We start from the raw sequence: 21,383 nt of genomic DNA, 5'->3' as shown, positions 1-21,383 counted from the left end.
AAATTGCATTGGCCTTGTTAGCTGCCGCATCGCACTGTGGACTCATGTTCAACTTGTGGTCTACTTGGACTCCTAGATCCCTTTCACATGTTGTCTCCTTAAGCCAGGTGTCCCCCATCCTATATCTTTACATTTCATTTTGTCGCCCTAAGTGCAGTACCTTACATTTCTCCCTGTTGAAGTTCATTTTGTTAGCTGTGGCCCAGCTTTCTAGTCTATTCAGGTCATTTTGAATTTTGATCCTGTCCTCTGGAGTATTAGCTATTCTTCCTAATTTGGTGTCATCTGCAAATTTGATAAGTATTCCCCCAATTTTTTCCTCCAAGTCATTGATAAAGATGTTGAACAGCACTGGGCCCAGGACAGAGCGCTGTGGGACCCCACTGGTCACTTCTCTCCAGGATGAAAAGGTGCCATTGTTCAGCACCCTTTGGGTTTGTCCGGTCAACCAATTACAAATCCACGTAACAGTTGAATTGTCTAGACCACATTTTACAAGCTTGTTTGCAAGAATGTCATGGGGAACCTTGTCAAAGGCCTTACTGAAATCAAGATATATTATATCCACAGCATTCCCTTCATCTACCAAGCTGGTAATTTTATAAAAAAAAGAGATCAGGTTTGTCTGGCATGACTTGTTTCTCTGAAACCCATATTGACTTTTTGTGATTATGGAATTGCCTTCTAGATGTTCACAGACTCTGTATAATGATCTGCTCTAGAATCTTTCCTGGTATTGATGTCAGACTAACTGGACGATAATTGTTTGGATCCTCTTTCTTCCCCTTTTTGAAGATAGGGACAACATTTGCCCTCCTCCAGTCTGCTGGGACTTCTGTTCTCCAGGAGTTTTCAAAGATTATTGCCAATGGCTCCGATATTACATTTGCCAGTTCTTTTAATACCGTTGGATGTAGTTCATCTGGTCCTGGAGACTTAAATTCATTTAGGTTAACCAGGTGTTCCTGTACTATCTCTTTACTTATTTTGTGCTGAAATTCCCCTATTCTGTCCTCTGCTCCATTATCCTCAGGTTGAGCACCCTTTGCCTTTTCTGAGAAGACTGAGGCAAAGAAGGTGTTGAGTAATTCTGCCTTTTCTCTGTCTTCTGTTAGCATTTTGCCATCTTCTCCACGCAGTGGCCCTACCGTTTCCTTCTTCTTCCTTTTGCTGCGGACATATCCATAAAAGCCCTTTTTATTGTTCTTAACCTCTCTAGCAAGCCTGAGTTCATTCTGCGCTTTAGCTTTTCTGACCTTATCTCTACACATGCTAGCTATTTGTTTGAATTTCTCTTTGGTGATTTCCCCATTTTTCCATTTCTTATACATGTTCCGTTTAAAATTTAGCTGAGCTGAAAGTTCCTTGGTCATCCATCCTGGGTTCTTGCGACACCTCCCATTTTTATTTCTCACTGGAACTGTTTTAATTTGTGCCTTCAGTATCTCCCTTTTGAGAAACTCCCATCCGTCTTGAACTCCCTTCTCTTTTAGTATTCCTGACCATGGGATCACCCCCAGTATTTCTCTAAGTTTACTGAAATTCACTCTCCTAAAGTCTAGAATGCATGTCTGACTATGCCTGACTTCTCCTTTCCACTGTATAACAAACTCCAGGAGAACATGGTCACTTCCACCTAATGATCCCACCACTTGCACTTCATTAACCAAGTTATCCTTGTTGGTTAGGATCAGATCTAAAATAGCTGACCCCCTTGTTGCCTCTTCCACCTTTTGGACAATGAAATTGTCTTCCAGGCAAGTGAGGAATTTACTAGACCTTGAGGATTTGACTGAGTTTGAGTTCCGACAAATATCAGGGTAGTAGTTGAAGTCACCCGTCACTACTACATCTCTCCTTTGTGAGTGTGTGGTCATCTGTTCTAGAAAGCCATCATCCAGTTCCTCCGTCTGACTTGGGGGTCTGTAGTAGACTCCCACCATAACATACTTGTTGTTTCCCTGCCCTTTAATTTTTATCCAGATGCTCTCCACCTGGCTTCCAGGATTGATGTCCTGGATCTCTTCACTCGTGTAAATGTCCCTGACATATAGGGCTATTCCTCCTCCTTTCCTGTTTGGCCTGTTTCTCTTAAAAAGGTTATATCCTTCTATTTCTACATTCCATTTATGAGACTCATCCCACCAGGTTTCAGTGAGGCTAATTATATCATATTTGCTTTGTTGCACTAGGATTTCGAGTTCATCTTGCTTATTTCCCATGCTTTGTGCATTAGTGTAGAGACATTTAAGACCATTTGTTCCCTTTACTTGCTGCCTGTGCAAGTTTTTTTGCCTCCCAGTTTTGGGTCCTTGCACTGTTTGCCTTGTTCCCTCTATGACAGTTTGACTATTTTCTCCAGCCTTTTTGCCTTCCAGAATACTGTCTCCCTCCCCCACATAATTCAGTTTAAAGCCCTCCTGATCAAATTCTTGAGACTATTGGCAAAAACGTTTCTGCCAACTGGCAGAGAAGTATAATAATTGCCACAGCATAGGCCTTCCAATGAGCTCTAGCCCATGGTCTGTCAGATTTGCTCCAAGCCTTCTGCCATTGTTGTAGCCTCCATCATAGAGTTGGAAGAGACCACAAAGGCCATCCAGTCTGTCCCGATTGTTTTATCACCATCAGCTCCCTAATCAAGCAGGGAGCTCACTTAGCTCCACTTTGTAGGAGGGGATGTTTAGGGACAATCATGTCTTGCTGCCCTGTCAATTTCCCTGTTCCATAAATCAGCTAGAGCTTCGATAGGATAACCTGTCACGGCAACAGGAAACTCCCTAAGAGCTATCAGGAATCCCTCTGGTTCCATAAGTCTCTTGCGGTAGACCATCTTTATCGGTTCCCACCCCTGCAGAAGGCCTGAGTGTCTCAGTGAGTTTAAACCCAAAAAGGAAGTGATCAGTCCATGACAATGGAGTAACAGAAAATTCTTCCACACCCAGATCACCAACATCCCACATGGAACAGAAAATTAGGTCTAGAGTGTATCCTGCAACATGGGTGGCACCAGATACAGTGCACCCTTGTTTATGTGGGGATCCGTTCCAGACGCCCCAGCGTAAAGCAAATAGTACGTATGCTCGAGCCCCATTGACAATAATGGGGCTCACGCATGCAGTGCAGTTTGCCATGGGTACGCATGCCATTTTATTTCTGTTGCATGGCTTTCAGCATAAGCAGGCGCACTGTATTACTTGGGACAGCTGCATGGTTGTCGTGGGGGACATGAAGTCCTGAACTGCTCTTAATAGAGCAGTGTCTGCATTGATGTTTAAGTCCCCAGTACAACTAGCCAAGGGGACTCCAACACCACTGCTGAGACCAAAGCAGCCATCTCAGGGAGGCGGTTGAGTAGAGGGGTGGATGATACACAAACAGAATCCTTATTCTGTCTCAGCTACCCACCTTCAAAAACACACATTTCAACCCCACAGGCTGTGGTGTGGAGCATCTGGTGGTGGAGATGGAATCCTGATAGACCACTGCAGTTCCCCTCTCTCTCCTAGGCCTTGTCTAACACTACAGAGAACCCAGGTGGACAGAGCTGAGGGAGATTACACCCCCCACACCCCTCCCAGCTTCATCTAGCCAGATCTCTGTGATACATCAATGAAATTTGTGTGCCCACATTACTCCCAAATGTAGCTTGTTAACATAAAGGATAGTGCTTAGGCCTCAAACAACTCATCCCCATTTTCATTTGAAAGAACTGACTGGAGAAAACATAAACCTTCTTTAGTTATTTACTATTTTTGTTCTTTTCTTAGATGCCAGTGACATTTGAAACTGCATATCCCCAGCTCTTTGAAGGATTCCTACCCACTGGAAATCTGTTTATTAATATGTGAGGCTTGAAGTCATATTTTGTACAGTAATTCTCCTGCTTCTGTTCAACTTTGGTTTATAATGGAAATTTCTATGTAATTACTTAGAAAATTTTGGCTTATTTTACTAGATCAATAATTTTTTATTTTGGTGAGAATTGCTTTAGGTCTTACAAAAATTCTTAGTCTAGTGAAACTGTACATACGAGATAGTCTTGTGGCTATGCCTGGACTATGAAACTCCTCCAGGAGCTTCTCTTGGCTCTCTAGTACCAAATCAAGGGAACTTTGTTCCATGAAGCATTTGTCTGTAAATTGAGGAGTTTCTTTTCTGTTTTTATGTTATGTCAATTTCTGCTTTTTATTACATTCTTCTGTGAGTTTTGTAATTGTTTTCAATGGCCTAGAAATCACCCTAAGCAATTTTGAGGATAATGGAAGAGTGAGATACATATTTTTTTTCTTAAATCTTTGGTGCACTCTGCTAAATTTGCAAGCTGAGCATTTTAATTATGTTTTCAGTCCTTAAAAAACGTTTGAATGCAGCACAGAGTTCTATTTCTCATGTTCTGATGGGGTTTTAAAATCAGTATCAAACCACATCTGATTTAATTGTTTAAAACTAAAACTAATTGATCTGATTCAGTATGTTTGTAATTAAAGCTGCAACCCTAAATATATTTACTAGGGAGTATAAAGGCACCATATTCTGCTTGAAAGCTACTAGCCCTGGTTAGTACTTTGATGGGAGACTGGCAGTGAATACTAGGTACTGTTGGTTATATTTTAGAGCAGGGGTCGGCAACCTCTGGATGCGGCCCGCGGAGGCCTTTCGGCCGGCCCCTGGCTGCTGCTGCCGCCAATTGCGGCTTTTCGCCACTCCGGGTGCCGCCATTCCCCCCCCCCCAAAATGGCGGCGAAGTCTCGCATGACCTTCCCCGAGCTCGCACGAGACTTCGGCGCCATTTTGGGGGGAAATGGCGGCGGCCTAGAGACGAAGTCTCATGTGACCACAGAAAACGTCGCGTGAGACTTCGCCGCCATTGGTGGCGATCTTTAGGAAGCCCGCTGCCACCACGGAGCCCTCTTGGAGGGCCCCAGCGACGGCAAAAGGGCCGGCAAAGAGGAGGAGGCCTCCAGCGCTGGCGGCCCCCACTGGCTTTTTTGCCGGGCTCTGACGGGGCCTGGGGCCCCGTCAGGGGCCAGCAAAGAGGAGGAAGCCTGGCCCCCAGAGGGTGGAGGCTCCGCCTCCGGCATGCGGCTCCGCCCCCGAAGGGTGGAAGCTTCACTCCCCAGCTTCGGCCCCCCAGTCGCCTGAGGGACAGCAACCCGGCCCCCGGCTCAAAAAGGTTGTCTACCCCTGTTTTAGAGGACTGAACTGTTAAAACCAACTCTGAATTTTTCTTGCCTAAGAAAACCCTGTGAAATTAATGGGGTTGCCATAAGTTGACAGGCAACGTGAACACACATAGAAGCCTCATTACAATTTCAGTACATAGTGTGGATAGTTTATCCCTGTACCTAGCTGTATGCCACATATACACTCTCAACTGTATATAATACATTTTACCAGGAAAGCAAATGCTTCAAGTAGTATATTTTCAAAATGATTAATATTTTGTACAACTTGGACAGGGAGCGATTTTTTCCATTGTGCCGCGTTAATGACTTCCAGATTGCTGATGTCATAAATCCAAGTAAGCATCAACATGTCCTTTCCTTACTGATGTATTGTATTTCATTTTAATTTTTACCTTGTGTTGGTTATTGCCAAGAACTGATTAACTCATGTTTGATTAGTAGATTGCTTGTTCTTTATAGTGACAATGTTTGTGGTCATGTAAAAAAAAAAATGAACCTACCTTGCTCACAGGTTTACAAATTGCAATTGCAGTGTGACGTGGTCATGCAGGAGTAGCAATCCTAATACACTGATTTCCCAGCAGACAAGGTCCCATTCTCCTGTATAGTGGGTACCTCCTCCCATTTGCTCCTATAGGCAGGGAAACACAAAAGAGAAGAAAAACCACCCTCCCTGTGGAAAGGGCTACCCCTCACCCCTTAGGAAGCTAGTCTGCCTATGCTCCTAGCAGGACGCTTTTGATGAAGAGCTAGCCATTTATGCTAACTTTTGCCTGCTATAAATTTCTTCTTTGGAGATCCCTTCCCTTCCCTTCCCTCTGTCCTCATTTGCGGGGGGACTATGGAAAGGATGCCCATAGAGGAGGCTGCTGAGGCAGCGGATAACTTATCCCTCTTCCAGACATTGGAACAGGTTGAGCAGTAGACCAAGGAGACAAATTTAGAGACACAGCTGTGGGAGGGGTTCACCCTCTGTGTTGCTGCAGATTTGACCCCGCATCAAATCCGTTCAGAGCTAGGGTGGCTGGAGGCCATGCCAGCCCCACAGCTAAGCCATCTTGGCCATGTGGACTGGGGTGAATACTGCCTTCCCTTTCTATGCCTTCTGCAAGTCACCAGATTTTGCCAACTTCATCAGGGCGATTTTTTGCCCAGGAAACGGCTGCTTACTTGAGGGGGCCACTGGCTGGACCCAGGGCAGTGGGTGGCCACCCCCCAGTGTCCTTTGGGATTCCCAGTATCCTTGTCCCCGCCAACTGAGCAGGGCATGGCCAAGAGTCCTTGGGTGCTGCCTCCTCCCCCCTCAGCGGGGGTTCTCAGGGCTGGGGGGAGTCAAGGTCTTCATCATTCTCCTCTTCCCTCTGCAGGCTGCAGTGGGCCGAATAATCTCACCTGCCCAGCGAGATGGATGCCTGGTTGGCAACCTAGCTCACACCAGACCCTGCCTGCCCAAACCCAACTGACCCTTACCTCTTCACATACTGGGAGGGGGGGACCCTTAGGGTTATCATTCCACTGGCAGGCCCTGGACTTCCCAGTTTGTAGCTGAGCACCAGCTAAGGCCCATGGAGGCTGATGCCTTGTCTCCCTAGGTGGACAATGGTTGCCATCTTGGCCATGCAGATGGGGGTGGCCACCTTGGGTCCCCCGATGGAGGCTGCCTTCTTCCTGCCCCTCAAGGAGGTGGCCTTGCCCAAGTGGGGTATTCTCCCATGGTGGCAACAGCCACCAGAATGCCTCACAGGTGATTCCTATGCCTGGGAAGTGGGGCCGGGGTGATCAGGAGTGAGTCCTTTTGTCTGACTCTCAGGCAGACGATTTGTCAGCACACCCACCCAAGAAGCCCAGAATTAATTCCAGGGAAAGGGGGGATTTCCCTTCATCCCAGTAGAGGACTCAATCCAGGGGGGCTGCTGAAGAGGCTGAGGAGGGTGAGCTGTCAGGGGAGGAGGAGGAGGAGGAGGAGGATGACTTGGACATTCCCCAGTCATCAGACTGCCTGTTCAGATCTGAGAATTTTCCTAGACTTCTCAAAAAGACCGTGAAGGTGCTGAGCATCTCTGCTCCTTTGGAGTCCCACCTGCCATCAGATATTTACCTTCTTAGGGTGGGAGAGGAGCTTTTTCCTATCCCAGCACATTCAAGGATGAATGGCACAAGTTGGCTGCGGGTGGCTCATGTCATGGGTCGGTTAAAAGGCTATATAATTTTCCCTGAAGCATCATAGTCAAGCTCCAGATAGTCCTAGCGAATCCCCCAGTGTCTGACCTGGTGTCTTCCACCATATTTTCTAAAGATGGATAGGACACCGTCAGGATCTGAGGATAAAAATGCAGAAGCAACCCTGAAAAAGGCCCATGAAGCCATTTCCATTGTAATCAGAGTAGCAGCCACTCGCTTGATGGTAGCTAGGGTGTCCCTCTCGTGGATGAGGGAGTTGTTGGAACAAATCCCTCTCTAAGACACCCGGTTCAAACAGAGTCTCAACAGGATTTCCCTGGCATCTGGCTACACGGCCAATGAGTCATCAAGGATTAATGGCACAAGCTGGCTGCGGGTGGCACATGCCATGGGTCGGTTCTGCACAAGGCAGTTCTGCACAAGGGCCCAGGCAGCAGTGGTTGCAGTCTGCCATCACGTATGGCTAAAAAACTGGAATGTAGATGCTAAGTCTAAATAGAACTTAGTGTTTACTCCTTTTCTGGGCACCAACCTATTTGGTGTGTCTCTGGATCAGGTCCTAGTTTAGGACAGAGACAAAAAGAAGTCTTTCTGGAGCGTGGAAATATAAATAACATGGTAAACCCAAGTGCCAGTTTTCTTCTCAGAAGAGGAAAAGGATGCTCAACCTGAGGATAATGGAGCAGAAGACAGAATAGGGGAATTTCAGCACAGAATAAGTAAAGAGACAGTACAGGAATACCTGGTTAATCTAAATGAATATAAATCTCCAGAACTTGATTAACTACATCCGAGAATATTAAAAGAGTTGGCTAATGTAATATCGGAGCCATTGGCAATGATCTTTGAGACCTCCTGGAGAACTGAAGTTCCAGCAGACTGGAGGAGGCAAACGTCCCCATCTTCAAAAAGGGAAAAAAGAGGATCCCAACAATTATCGTCCAGTTAGTCTGACATCAGTACCAGGAAAGATTCTAGAGCAGATCATTATACAGAGATCAGTTGAGATAGGTCCATGTTTGTGATGGACTCCATGAACTCCTGGGCTGCACCAGTTAGATTTGATAAACTGGTCTCGAGTGGGACGTTGAAATTGTCCAATACCAGAAATTGGGGCAACTCCAACAGCAACTCTGAGACCAGCTGTGTCAGCTCAGCTAGGGAGTCTGTTACATAATGGGGTGGATGGTATACTAACAGAATCCCCAAACTATCCCTAGTCCTTAGGCTCAGGTACATACAGTGGACCCTTGTTATATGCTGGGGTTTGGTTCCAAGATCCCCTGTGTATAACAAAATCCGTGGGTGCTCAAATCCTATTAAATATAATGACATAGCAAAATGGTGTCCCTTATAAAAATGAAAAATCAAGGTTTGATATTTGAAATTTATACTTTCCTTGAATATTTTCAAACTGTGGATGCTTGAATCCGTGTATAAAAAATCAGTGTATAAGAAGGGCTGATTGTACACTCGAAGTGGACTGTTTTCCAGACAGGTATCCTGATGAAGGTAAGGTTGTTCTTATGAACCAGAGCCACTCCGCCCCCCCCCCCCCCCCCCCCACACACATCCCCTTACTTGCTCACTGACAGAATACCTCTCGGTGTCAGACCTGCTACAGTTCCTTTAAGATGGTATCAGGCGCAGGCTGCAGCCTAACACTTAAGAAACAAGTAGTGGTGATTATTTCTATACTCCACCACAAAAAGGCAGCTAGGTTGTATGTGCATCCTCATGTCAAGAGGCTGCTGAAGGGAGTATCGAACAGGGCACCCCCGACAAGACACTGATTCCCATCCTGGGACCTCCACATGGTCCTGAAGATGCTGACTGTTTGCCCCTTTGAACCTCTGTGGGAAGTGCCCTTGAAGCATCTCTCTTGGAAGGTCCTCTTCCTCATGGCCATTACATCGGCCCACTGCATCTCCGAATTGGGCTCCCTGTCAATTTGAGAGGGCCTTTGCACATTCCGCCCAGACTCCATGGTGATCCATTTTTTATCCCTAAGGTGAACTCAGCCTTTCATGTTTCCCAGGATGTCCTATTGCCCTTGTTTTGTCCTCATCTGGATAAGGACCCAGAGAAGATATCGCACATACTTGATGTGAGGAAGGTCATTAAGATTTACATCAAGAGGACCAGTGACTTCAGACTTTCGGACTCTCTCTTCATCTCCTTCAGTCACCGCTCCCTGGGAAAGAAGGTTTCCACCTCCATCCTGAGCAGGTGGATTGGAGACTGCATTGGTGCCTGCTATGAATCGCTGGGCTTAACTCCAGCGAAGAAGGTGGTGGCACACACTACTAGGAGTGTGGCCACTTCCACAGCCCTGGCCACTAGTGCATCACTAGCCAAGATCTGCAAGACAGCAACGTGGAAATCCCCATCCACATTCCTTAGACATTACAAGGTGGACATCTTGCAGTCTGCTGAGGCAGCCTTTGAGAGATGAATACTTCAGCAGGTGGTAGTGGGATTCCCTTTCTTTTAGTTGCACCTCCCACAGTGTTTCAGGGAGCCTTTGGTAAATCCCACTATACAGGAGGCTGGGACATTGTCTGCTGGGAAAAGGAACATTTGTACTTACCTGTGATATGTTCATTTCCAGCAGATAAGGTCCTAGCATCCTGCCCATCCTTTGGTGCTGACAGTGGACGCAGATACTATCTGATGAATCCAGTTTTCTAGTTAATGTGTTTTTTCATCTGGTTTTTAATAAATATTAGATAATTTGACTGTTAATGGTTGGCTATATGATTTGTCTCTCACTTGGCTGGCTATAGAATGGCTTCCCTGCCACAGAGGACCAGGCATGGTTTTTTATGTTTCCCTGCCTGTAGGAGCAAATGGGAGGAGGTACCCACTATACAAGATGCTGGGACCTTATCTGCTGGAAATGAATGTATAACAGGTAAGTACAAGCATTCCTTTTTTGTGTGTGAAAGGGTAGTAACAAGTAACTACTTTTCTGATTTCATGTTGTAGCTTCACAATGGCTGCATTACATTCATCTTTGAAAAAAGAATCTCAGATTTGCCTATAATATAGAAGGCTCCCCTTGGTACCTTGGGATGTATTTTAGGAGTGGGTGGGATATGGGATTATATATTGTAATGTGTCAGCCTGCCCCAGTTGTGTTGCACAGAGAGGCGGGATATTAATAATAATAATAATAATAATAATAATAATAATAATAATAATAATAATGCCATTAAGTATGCATGTGAAAGTTGTGGATAGATCCCAATGGATCTCTTTTCTGAAAATGCATTTCTATTATTGTAGAACATAAACCTTAAATAGTTTTCATATATTCCTAGCTATTGCATAATACTTCTGTCTGAAAGATTTGCTCTTCTATCTTACTTGAATTTAACCTCCATATGATCTTTTGAATTTGAAAAATTGTAAGTACCACAAGCCTTCTTAAAGAATTTTATTTTGTGTTGGTGTCCTAGAAGCAAAGAGGACAGCTCGTTTTTTGTGTGGCATAATTAATTTTCTTTGCTTCCGTGAATCGCGCCTTGAGGTCTACCTGGAAATCCAGAATACATATGTAAGTTTAAGCGTAGTTTTTGAAGCATCAGAAACACAACTTTTAATTTTTGTTAAATTGGTTATGCTGCATTGCTTGGACAAGTGGTTAAGCCTCTTGCTTCTTAAATTCTGCTGGATACCCCATAGTTCAAAGAGGATCCCAAATCGGGAATGTGTGCAGAAGAGGGTGGCTGAGAAGGCAAAAGGTCTGGAAAAGAAGCACTATGGGATATGGCTTAGGGAACTGGCTTGGAGAAGAGAAAAATGAGAAATAACATGATAGCTGTCTTTAAATATCTGAAAGGATATCTTGTGGGAAATGCAACAAGCTTGTTTTCTGCACTCCAGAGAATAGAACTCAAATTAGCGGATTCAGATTATGCAGAAAGAGACTCCACCATAAAATACGTTGTAATAGGGTATGTAGAGACTCCATATTTACAGTTGAGTGCTTTGATTGTTTATTCCTGCATGGCAAGAGTATTGATTGGACTTGATGGAAAATCAGGTTTCTTCCATCTCTATGATTCTGTGATTTTCTTAAAATGAAAATGAGAAAACCTATGAAAAAACAGGACTGCCAGTTGTTATTACTCTTATTGCAAATCTTGTGTTTGCAGGAAATAAATATTTTTATGTTTTGAATTTGCACTTTCTGAATTTGCCTGATACTCTTATCTCTTTTTCTTCTGCACTTGTCTCCCTCCTTTCTTCCTCAGATAATGAGAGTCATTTTTGGCAGAAGCAACAAGATTTTTGTTCTTCTCCTTTCCTTCCCCCCTCACAAGATGAAGGGTGAAGATATAAGAAAGCAGCTAGGAAGGGAATAAACAACAGGGGCATTGAGGGAGCTGGAAGAGAGTAGTAGTGTGGAGGAGTGGGGGGATGAGGAAGGACAGCTGGAGTGGGAAAGGGTATAGAGTGATGGAGCCGATGTCCCAGATGGATGCTGTCAGCAACAGAACTTTAAAAGATATTCCTCCTAAACATTAGGGAGAACTTCCTTGATAATAAGAGCTGTTTGACAGTGGAACACTGCTGCCTCAGAGAGTGGTGGAGGTTTTAAAACAGAGGTTCATTGGAGGTTTTTAAACATAGGCCGGATGGCCATCTGTTGGAATGCTTTGATGGTATCTTCCTACATGTAGGGGTTGGACTGGATGGCCCTTGTGGTATCTTCCCACTCTATGATTTTGTGAAGTCTGGTCTGTTAGTAAACAAGTCATCTTCACCAGTTCCATCAGAACAGGTCTTTTGTACTGTTGATAGCACAATCTACTTCGAAGCTTAGCTGAAGCCGTAGGCTTTCGTGGCCGGCATCCATAGTTTTTTTGTGAGTTTTTTCGGGCTATGTGGCCATGTTCTAGCAGAGTTTCTTTCTCTGAAGATGCCAGCCACAGATGCTGGCAAAACGTCAGAAAGAAACTCTGCTAGAACTTAGCTGAAGCCGTTTGCATTAGTTGTTATTTCTGAACCAGTTTTAAGGGCATTCTTAAGTACCTATTGCAACAGTGTACTTTAAGTTTGCCAGTGTCCAAGTATAGCTGGTATACCACCTGAAGGTGATAAAATCACTGTAAACAATTCATACCTCCTGGGCTTCCGCTGAGAAAAACACATCCAGGATTTTCTTTTGATTATGTATTCAATGCTTCAGAGAGAGTGTAACCACATTCAGAATAGCAACTAGACTATCTCCTTGCCCAGAAAGTACTCACCCAAAGGACTACCAACTTGCCTCAAGATAACTTCACTTTATTGACATTCATTCACCATTGCTCTCAGACATGGCACCTGCATAACTACAGCTTATTAAGAAATAAGCATACCAATGGTAGTTATATCAACAGTTTTATATAGATGTTAACCAGCACTGGAGATTAATTTTCCATTCTGAGATTATTATGTTGATTATTTTTTGTGGCCATGTTGTTATTATTATCATTTATTTATAAAGCACCATCATTGTGCATGGCACAGGTAAAAGGACAACAGAACAGTTCCCTGCCCTCAGGCTTACAATCTGATTAAGAAACAAAAGGAAAAGGGGTGGGAGGGAGGGGATTAGCCTAGCAGATACAATGCGCCCACGTCATATGCAGGCGCCTCTTACACGCATAGTACATTGTGAGAGGCCTGAGAAACAATCTCTGCAACTATTCCTATTTGTATGAAGGACAGTTTCCAGTCCTAGGTATTAAGCGTTTCCTGGAATGCCATACTTAATGATAACCCATTAGGGCAATTACAGTTGATTCAGTCTTAGATCCAGGACTAATCTAATTAAGTCTTGCCTCCAGGAACTCCAGGATGAGTTACTCTGTACAAAAAAAGGCATTTGATTTCAAAATAATCCAGTATTTGAAACTGCTTTAGAAGAAGGGAGATTTTTTTCTTTGTAGCAGTAGCAGTTTTGCTATTTCAAGAGGTGCAGCTGCACTTCTGGAGAGTTACAGAGAGTTTTAGAGAGTTACGTAATTCACCATTAATTCCCTATGATAGACCTTTAGTTTAATGAATGCAACGTTCATCAAGAACAGGCTAGACCATAAAATATACTAAGAGTGGAGCAATAACTGCCTCAGTCTAATTTGTGCACCTTGCTGGTGAAGAATTGAACTGGCTCAAAAAGCAAATACTGTAGTTTTGTAAAGTGAGGTATATATATTTTTAATAACCATTGGAGTTGCATATTGTAAACTATTTCCTTTTCAGAAATCAGCTATGGAGAAAGAGCAGCGACTTCAAATGGCAATCAAGGATGCAACACTGAAGCTAGAGAAGCTTGAGTAAGCTGTCTATTGATATATTCATAACTTAAAATAAACTGTACCATTTACTGGCTACTTTAGTTCCTTGCCCTATACATGACCAAAACAATTAAGATCAATGTCACGGGATAACAGTTCAAAACCAGCCTGTGTGTTTTTAGAGATAATTTATGACTACTGTAGAAGAAAGTAATTGTTGCACTCTGATACCACTGATCATATCTGAAAAGTACTAGTTTATACCAGAAAAACAGATAGCTCCAGTTCCTCATGAAATAGACTTTCAGATAGACTCATCAGAAGAACCTACTTACTGGTTAGGTCAATCAATAATAAATCTAGGTTCAATTTTCAAGTGACTCCAGAATGACTATATGCAGTGGAATACAGGAAAAAATCTTGGGTTTGCATTCTCTCTCATATAGCAAAGAGAATCATCAGGATGGGAAAATTTGTAAGCAAGTCTTAAGCTTGCTCTCTGAGTGTTATACCTGAAATGGGAAGATAAGCTTCTTCTTTATGGTCTCTGTGCCTCACACAAATGGGTTTTGCATCTGCTCCTGAGCAGTTTCATCATTGTTGCTTTGTTTGCATTTTTTTTCCTTTTTGTCTTTCACTTTCTCTCTCACCGTCTTATTACTGTTTGAAAAAAAAAAGATTTTTGTTTGTTATGTCTTTCTCTCCCCCCCTCCCACCTGCACGTCCATTTTGTTTTCTATGGCCTCAACCAGAGAAGTGACCTCCTCTGCCCCAGCAACTTGCTCCGCGTGGTACTCATCAAAGATCGTTAGTTCCGTTGTGTGTAGGAAATCCTCTTGCTTCCTAATATGCTGAAGTGCAGCTACTCTGGACTCCAGCTGCTGTACTTTCTCCTCCAAGAGTGCTACCGACTTGCACTTGGTGCATGTGAAGTTCTCCACTTCTGTAGGCAAGAAGACAAACATCCCACAAGTGTTGCATGTGACTGTAGCAGTTCCTTCCGTGTCCATACTGTGAAGTCTTTAGTAATGACTGAAGCAGGACTGTGGTAAACACCAGTGTTGAGGCCCCTGATGACCTGGCCTTTTCACCAGTCTCTGGTAGCGAGCTCAATCTACTGGGAATATAACTTTATAGGAATGTCCTGGCTGCTAGCTTGTACTGAAGGGTAAGGTTCTGACTCAAGGTTTGCTTCTCACCTGCAGCCTCTTCTGTAGATTTCTTTTGTTAGAAAAAAAAATTCAGCTTGCAGCTCTGGGAGGAGTTCTATAGAGCTAGTCTGCTAGCTCTGCCCCTTAGTGACTCATCAGTGTGACACACAGAAGCTCCATCCCTCAGAAACAAGCACACTCTCCCTAAGCTCAAAAAAATTTTCAAACAGTCACCATTCAAAATGGCTGCCCAGCTCTTTCTCTCCTCCTCCGCTCTGGCAAGAACAACCAGCATCTCACACGGCTTGTACTCTTTTTATGGACCCAGTAGTTAAGATTCCTTAAGGGTTTGGCTCACCTGTATTCACCATTGGCTCCCCCTGCCTTGGTCATTATCTTTGGTCTCAGCTGACATGGCGGTCCTTTGAGCTCATGGCCTTGTCAGATGAATGCTTACTTTACATGAAGACAGCCTTTTTGGTGGCCATCCAAGTTTACTGCTCTCCACAATGATGCACTTTTCTGGTGTTCCTCTGTGACAAAGTAGTATTACAATGAGAAATTTCCTTTTTGCCAAAAGTTGTTTCTCAGTTCCATGTTAACCAGGACATTGTATTGCCCACATTCTATTCTTACCTGCAAATTCCTTTAGAGAGATCTTTGCACTGCCTGGATGTGCTTTCAGCACTCGGCTTCTGGGTCCAGTGCTCAGGTACATTTCATCTTTTTAATATACTTTTTGTTCACCATGGAGATGCCCAGAAACACTTAAGGTGTTTCATCCCAGAGATTCTCCAAACTATTTGCTTGGCCTATGAAATGTCCAAATACCCAGTTCTAGCGAATATACGACCCAATTCTACTAGTGAGGTACCAGAGGGGGCATTCAGAACCCCCTCTGTGGGCATGCGTACCGTCTCCCCAGTACAGAGTTCGCCAGAGTTAGTACCTAGAAAGCCAGAGGAATGCAGCACTTTGCAATAAATAAATGGGTTTGGGGTTGCAGTTTGGGCAGTCAGTCTCTAAAAAGTTCACCATCACTGTACTAAGGTATTATTTTCTTCAATAGCCCTTCTGCAAGGAATCTGCTTATTTGACTTGTGTAAAGCCACTACTCAGCCACAGCCTTCAACTTTTATTCAATATCATCACTTGGACTGACGATCCCGAGCAGATGCTAATTTTGGTTTTGCTGTCCTTCTGTTCTAAAATGATCTGATCCCCCTACCTTGGGTCAGCTTTACAGTCACCCATTTGTGTGACTCATAGAGACCATGAAGAAGAATAAGTAGTTGCTTACTTGTAACTGTCATTTTTCAAGTGGTCATCTATGTCCTCACACAACCTTCACTACTTCCCCTCTTTCAGGTTTCTGTTATGTATGGTGGATTTTGAAACTGGGCAGATAGTAGCTTGATGGGGTTGGATATGTGCGGTAGATAGTGGTGAGCAGGCTGTTTTCGCCAAGCTCTTCAGCTTCAGAATGTTCTGTGGGAGATCTCTGTGCAGATGCAAAATCCATTTATGTGAGGACACAGATGGGCACTTAAAGAACTACAGTTAGAGGTAAGCAACCTGTTTATGTCACAGGATGGAGTTTTAAGGAAGAATGGTTTTCAAAAAGCAAGCCCTAACAGTGGCTAAAAGGATATAGGTCAGCTGAGCATACTCTAGTTCTGCAACGTAAGCCAATTATTGTCAGAAGTTACATTAGTCAAAGAGAGGGATTGGTTATCTCATCACAAACCTGCTGAAACCTTGATGACTATCTTGGAATTCAGCCAAATCTCCACAGTCTGCGAAGTGGTTGTGTGGTCTTGAATCAGGCTGTGAAGCGAGAAGCATATGCTTATACAATTATCATCATATTGGTTTGAACCAATGACTCATTTCTTTTAATGTATGTTTTCTCTATGCAGTATTCTCCAGTACTTCCTAAATCTGCAATTATTGGCCCTTCATACTCATACAACTGAGCTACATGTGGTCTAATTTGCTTAAATATTCCTTGTCTATGAAACACTTATTCCGAGTTACACACTTTTAAAAAATGTATTTTTAGAGGAAAAAAACTAACCAAACAAACAAATGTACGCTAAGTTTCTGTATCTAAAAACACAACAAACTACCAACAAGCAAAGCTTTGAGGAGGAAACCCTTAAAAGCCTACATGAAAGAAATCAGTTACAGTGGTACCCCGGGTTACGAAAGTAATCCGTTCCGCGGAGCCCTTCGTAACCCGAAATCTTTCGCAAGCCGAAATTGCCATAGGCGCTAGCGCTGGAAGCCGCGATTCCTCGTGAAAAAGCGCCGAAGAGCACCAAAACTTTTTTTCGTAACCCGAAAAAAAAAAAAACGTAACCCGAAACAGTTTTTTCTAATGGATTTTTTTCGTAACCTGGAAATTTCGTAAGGCGGCGATTTCGTATCCCGGGGTACCACTGTAATAAACAAAATGGGAACATATACAATATCTAAATGAAGAACAAGAACAAGTAAAGTTAAATAAACAAACTTAATTCTGTATTAAATAATGTTTAATGGGAACTGTGGGCCTGCTTCTGGCTAATCAGGGTTGCCCTGAATTGGAAAAGACTTGAAAGCACACAAAAATAGAGGCAAGTCACACTCTCTCAGCCTCAGGAGAAGACAATGGCAAAGGCAAAAAAATCCCCTCTGAGGTCCAAAACATGAAGCAGAAATAATCCAGTTTGAGAGCGCTTTAACTGCCCTGGCTCAATGCTAGGGAATTCTGGGAACTGTAGTTTCGTGAGACATTTAGCCACTGTCAAAGAGCTGTGGTGACACAATAAACTACAATTCCCAGGATTCCTTGGCACTAAGCTAAGGCAGTTAAAGCGGCCTCAAAGTGGATTATTTCTGCAAAGTGTGTTTTGGGCCTGAAAGAGCCATTAGAGGCTGGGAAAGAGCCGTTGGGGGCCGCCAGCGCTGGAGGCCTCCTCCTCTTTCCCGGTCCCTGACGGGCCCTGTCAGAGGCTGGGAAAGAGCCGGTGGGGGCCGCCAGTGCTGGAGGCCTCCTCCTCTTTCCCAGCCCCTGACAGGGCCGAGGCCCCCGTCAGAGGCCTGGAAAGAGCTGGTGGGGGCCGCCAGCTAAAATGGTGGCGGCGCAGAAAAAAGCGGCGGGGCAGCAATCAGCGGCAGGACCGGGCTGGGGCCGGTCCTGCCGGCTCGTTGGGCCGGATCCGGTCCGCGTGCTGTGGATTGCCGACCCCTGCTCTAGAGACTGATGCAATGCTGACAACTGTCAGATTACTGTAGTTAATGGTCCTTTTAAATGCTTTTGGCCAATAGTCATTGCAAAAATCAAAGTAATATTACAATACATATAAAATTTCCATAAAAACAGTATACAACAGATTATACCAAATATCAAAAGTTTAACATTGACAATTATGGATAACTTGGCTAACATGAATATGCTAAGATTCACAGTCGGGGCCCCTTTAGATCAAATTATTCTCATTACAGGAAACAGCAATCTCTGCTATGTATTTCTCCCTAGTCTTTTTAGCAGCAAGAGCAAACAACGCTATGCGCCGGGTCACATATTTATCTGTGTCCATAAGGAGGTAACATACTTTTTCTTGAGAGTTCGAAAAGATTTTATTATTGATTAAAGGTAAAATAAAACGCTCCCTAGGATCTTTATACAAAGGGCAACAGGTTAAGTAATGTACCAAATCTTCTGAATAGGGGCAGTCAACAATACATCTCCGTTCATTTTTTGGAACTTTTTTAAGCCTCCCATCTCTTTCAGCTGAATCAAACATGTTAAGCCTCAGTTCTGTGAAGGCTCGACACAATTGGACGAAACTTTCTTTAGTCTGCAATAATTCTTCTTATCCACTGGGTGTTCTTATAACACTAATTGGTTTATAAGGGGCCTTTCTACTAGAGCTACTTCATTTCACTTTCAGTTCTCAACAGGCAGACAGCATTAAGGTTTGATGAGAAGGTGAGCCCTTCCTCTTTGCTATCTGATACCATCCGGCCTCAGATGGAGAGAAAGGCCTGCCAGCTCCATCAGGCCTGGCCTAAAGTGAGAAGACATGCCCTCCCTCTTTGCTATCTGATGTCATCTGGCCTCAGAAGGAGAGAAAGGCCAGCCAGCTCTATCAGATCTGGCCTAAAGTAAGAAGAAGAGCTCTCCCTGCAATCCGTCTGCCATGGTTCAGGCTTCGGAGGGAGAGAAGGACCGCTGAACTTATTCCCCTTCCCACTGCCATTCCCTTCCCCTTTTGTGTCATGTCTTTTTCAGATTGTAAGCCTGAGGGCAGGGAACTATCTAATTAACTATATCTAAGCCTCTCTGAGAGCCTTTCTGGCTGAAAAGCGGGGTATAAATACAGCAAATAAATAACTGTTGTCCATTCAACCAGTGGGTAATTCTGTCCATTGCCCAGTTTCATCAGCCATCCTTTGATCATTGGTAAATCTTGGGTTTTCCGTTTTTGTGCATATGTATCACTGCCATCACCGTATATAAGATCACTATCTGATTACTCTTTTCAAAATCTTTTCCCAGTAACGATGTTATATTAAATAAAAAATGGATCGGACTCAGGGGAAACATTTCCCCAAAGATCTTTGTCATATATTTATGTATTTCTTTCTACATGTAGAAAAAAGTTCCTATGGCGTGTTACAGACTGCCCAAAAGCGGGCGATCTGGCGCCGGCTCCATTAGCTACGCCGAGAAGCCCCAGCGGCCAGACCGTGAGGCTTCCCGGCGCAGCTACAAAAGGAGCGCCAAAATGGTGCTCCTTTTTGGCCCGGAAGTGGCGCCGCGAGGCATGCACTCACTTCTGCCGCACCACTTCTGGACGCTGTGCGTCCAAGACGTAAATATGGCAGTGCCTATGTGGACAGGCACTGCCATTTAGTATGCGCTCCGCGCGTCCTAGGGAGAGGGGCGGTTAGGAAGGTGAGAACCTTCCTAACCCTAGCACGCCCCTTCCTAACCCTAGGACGCGCGGAGCGCGTACTAAATGGCGGTGTGTAACCCGCCTATGTTTACTTGACATTTCCAGCATTATACAACTTATACCTGTGTTGTAGCAGATCTTATCGAGTTTGTTCAGAGTGAGATACCAATGGTGGAGCATTTTAAAATAGTTTTCATTTAAGTTTTGGCAAAGTGTGAATTTGTTTTTTCTCATAACTTGTTCCAACTTTCTCCTAGTAACTAACTTTTTCTACAAGCCTAAATTTAGTGTTGTCTTTTATATTACTGCAACAGTAAAGGTAGTTCAATGGGGTGGGCAGCTTCCCAGTGACAGGGCTACAGAGGACCGCATCACCACCAGCAGCAGGTGCCTTTTGCTGCCATCCAAAAGTTGAGGTGGTTTTGCCACCGCACACCACTGATGAAAATTAAGTATAGCACTAGGATATTTTTAAAAATTAATCAATTAAACAGTGAAACAAAGCAAAAGGATCACACTCTTGACATCAGAGTGTGTTTATAATTCAAAGAATACAGATCTGCTCTAACACAAGGTCTGTGCACCTGGTATTTAAAGAAACAATTCTGCCTTCTTATTTCCAGCAAATACAGAAGGATATCAGATTCCTTGATTATACAAAACAGCATGGGATTATAGAGGGAACGTGCCCATTGTAAGCCAATTGTATTAAAAAGTGAGCTTTTCTAATAAGTGAAACGATTATTAAATTCTGTATGACTGCTTATGTACACACACATATGCTTCATAGCAATTTCATTTCTTTTGTATTCAGTACTGTTCCTCCAGATCAACAAGTAGAATTCAAGGAACTATCTCAAGATATTCAGGAGCTGGAGCAAAAACTCAACCAAGAATATCGACAGAAAACGGTGTGTGTTTTTCATAGAGTCCCTTTGATATGGAAAGTTAGTCTGGTTTGTATTTTCTGGTCAATAAGAGCTATAGGTTTGGATTGTAGATATAAATAAATTAATATTATTAATTTATAATTAATATTATTATTAACATATGAAATTTTGATCTTTGAATTACTGTTACATTTGTAGATCATTAAAGTCAGTGTCTTAGTCAGGAATTAGAAAATATATAGAAATGCAAGTTGTAGAAAGACAGTGATACTGTTCTCATTCAAGGGCTTATTTGTGGTCCTTTTGCTAGTGTCCCTCCATGTTTGCCAGTAGGGACAAGTATCAGTGGCTTTCAAGTCACCAGGGTGGGTGCATTCTTGTATGTTTTTTTTAAATGTAGTGTGCTTGTTTAATTTGTCATCTGCCTTCATTTCCAGTTTAGCAAAAAATTGGGGTATAAATGGAGAATGAGATGAGGATGATGATGATCATCCTGTTTTCACTTTCTTTCAAATGGCAGCATAAACTGAAGTACAATATTCCAAGGGAAAAAATTCTAAAATCATCCGGAACTCAATGTGAAAAGTAGCTTTTTTTGTAATTTTCTTTGTAGCTGACAAAAAACCCATTCTTTCTAATAGAGTATTTTTCAAGAAGAAATCCACCAAAACAGAACAGAAATTGCAGAAAAAAAACAGAATCTAGTAAGTAGATCTCAACATGATTTGAACAATAG

At 43.4% G+C, this 21,383-nt stretch overlaps 1 protein-coding gene across 3 annotated transcripts in view; it reads left to right on the top strand.

The window, feature by feature from the left end:
* Positions 1–21,383, top strand: part of NUF2 (NUF2 component of NDC80 kinetochore complex) — a 130,137-nt gene that overhangs the window by 7,128 nt on the left and 101,626 nt on the right. For all 3 annotated transcript variants that reach the window (XM_042464573.1, XM_042464572.1, XM_042464574.1), the window contains exons 4-9: positions 3,771–3,847; positions 5,463–5,524; positions 10,832–10,929; positions 13,626–13,699; positions 20,572–20,668; positions 21,289–21,351. In XM_042464573.1, coding sequence (XP_042320507.1) covers positions 3,771–3,847; positions 5,463–5,524; positions 10,832–10,929; positions 13,626–13,699; positions 20,572–20,668; positions 21,289–21,351 — 471 coding nt within the window. The remainder of the gene's footprint in view (positions 1–3,770; positions 3,848–5,462; positions 5,525–10,831; positions 10,930–13,625; positions 13,700–20,571; positions 20,669–21,288; positions 21,352–21,383) is intronic.

The sequence above is a fragment of the Sceloporus undulatus genome, chromosome 4 (genome assembly GCF_019175285.1).
Source record: "Sceloporus undulatus isolate JIND9_A2432 ecotype Alabama chromosome 4, SceUnd_v1.1, whole genome shotgun sequence".
Lineage (NCBI taxonomy): Eukaryota > Metazoa > Chordata > Lepidosauria > Squamata > Phrynosomatidae > Sceloporus > Sceloporus undulatus.
Note: the sequence above shows the minus strand (reverse complement) of the source record. Positions and strands in the feature narration are given on the sequence as shown.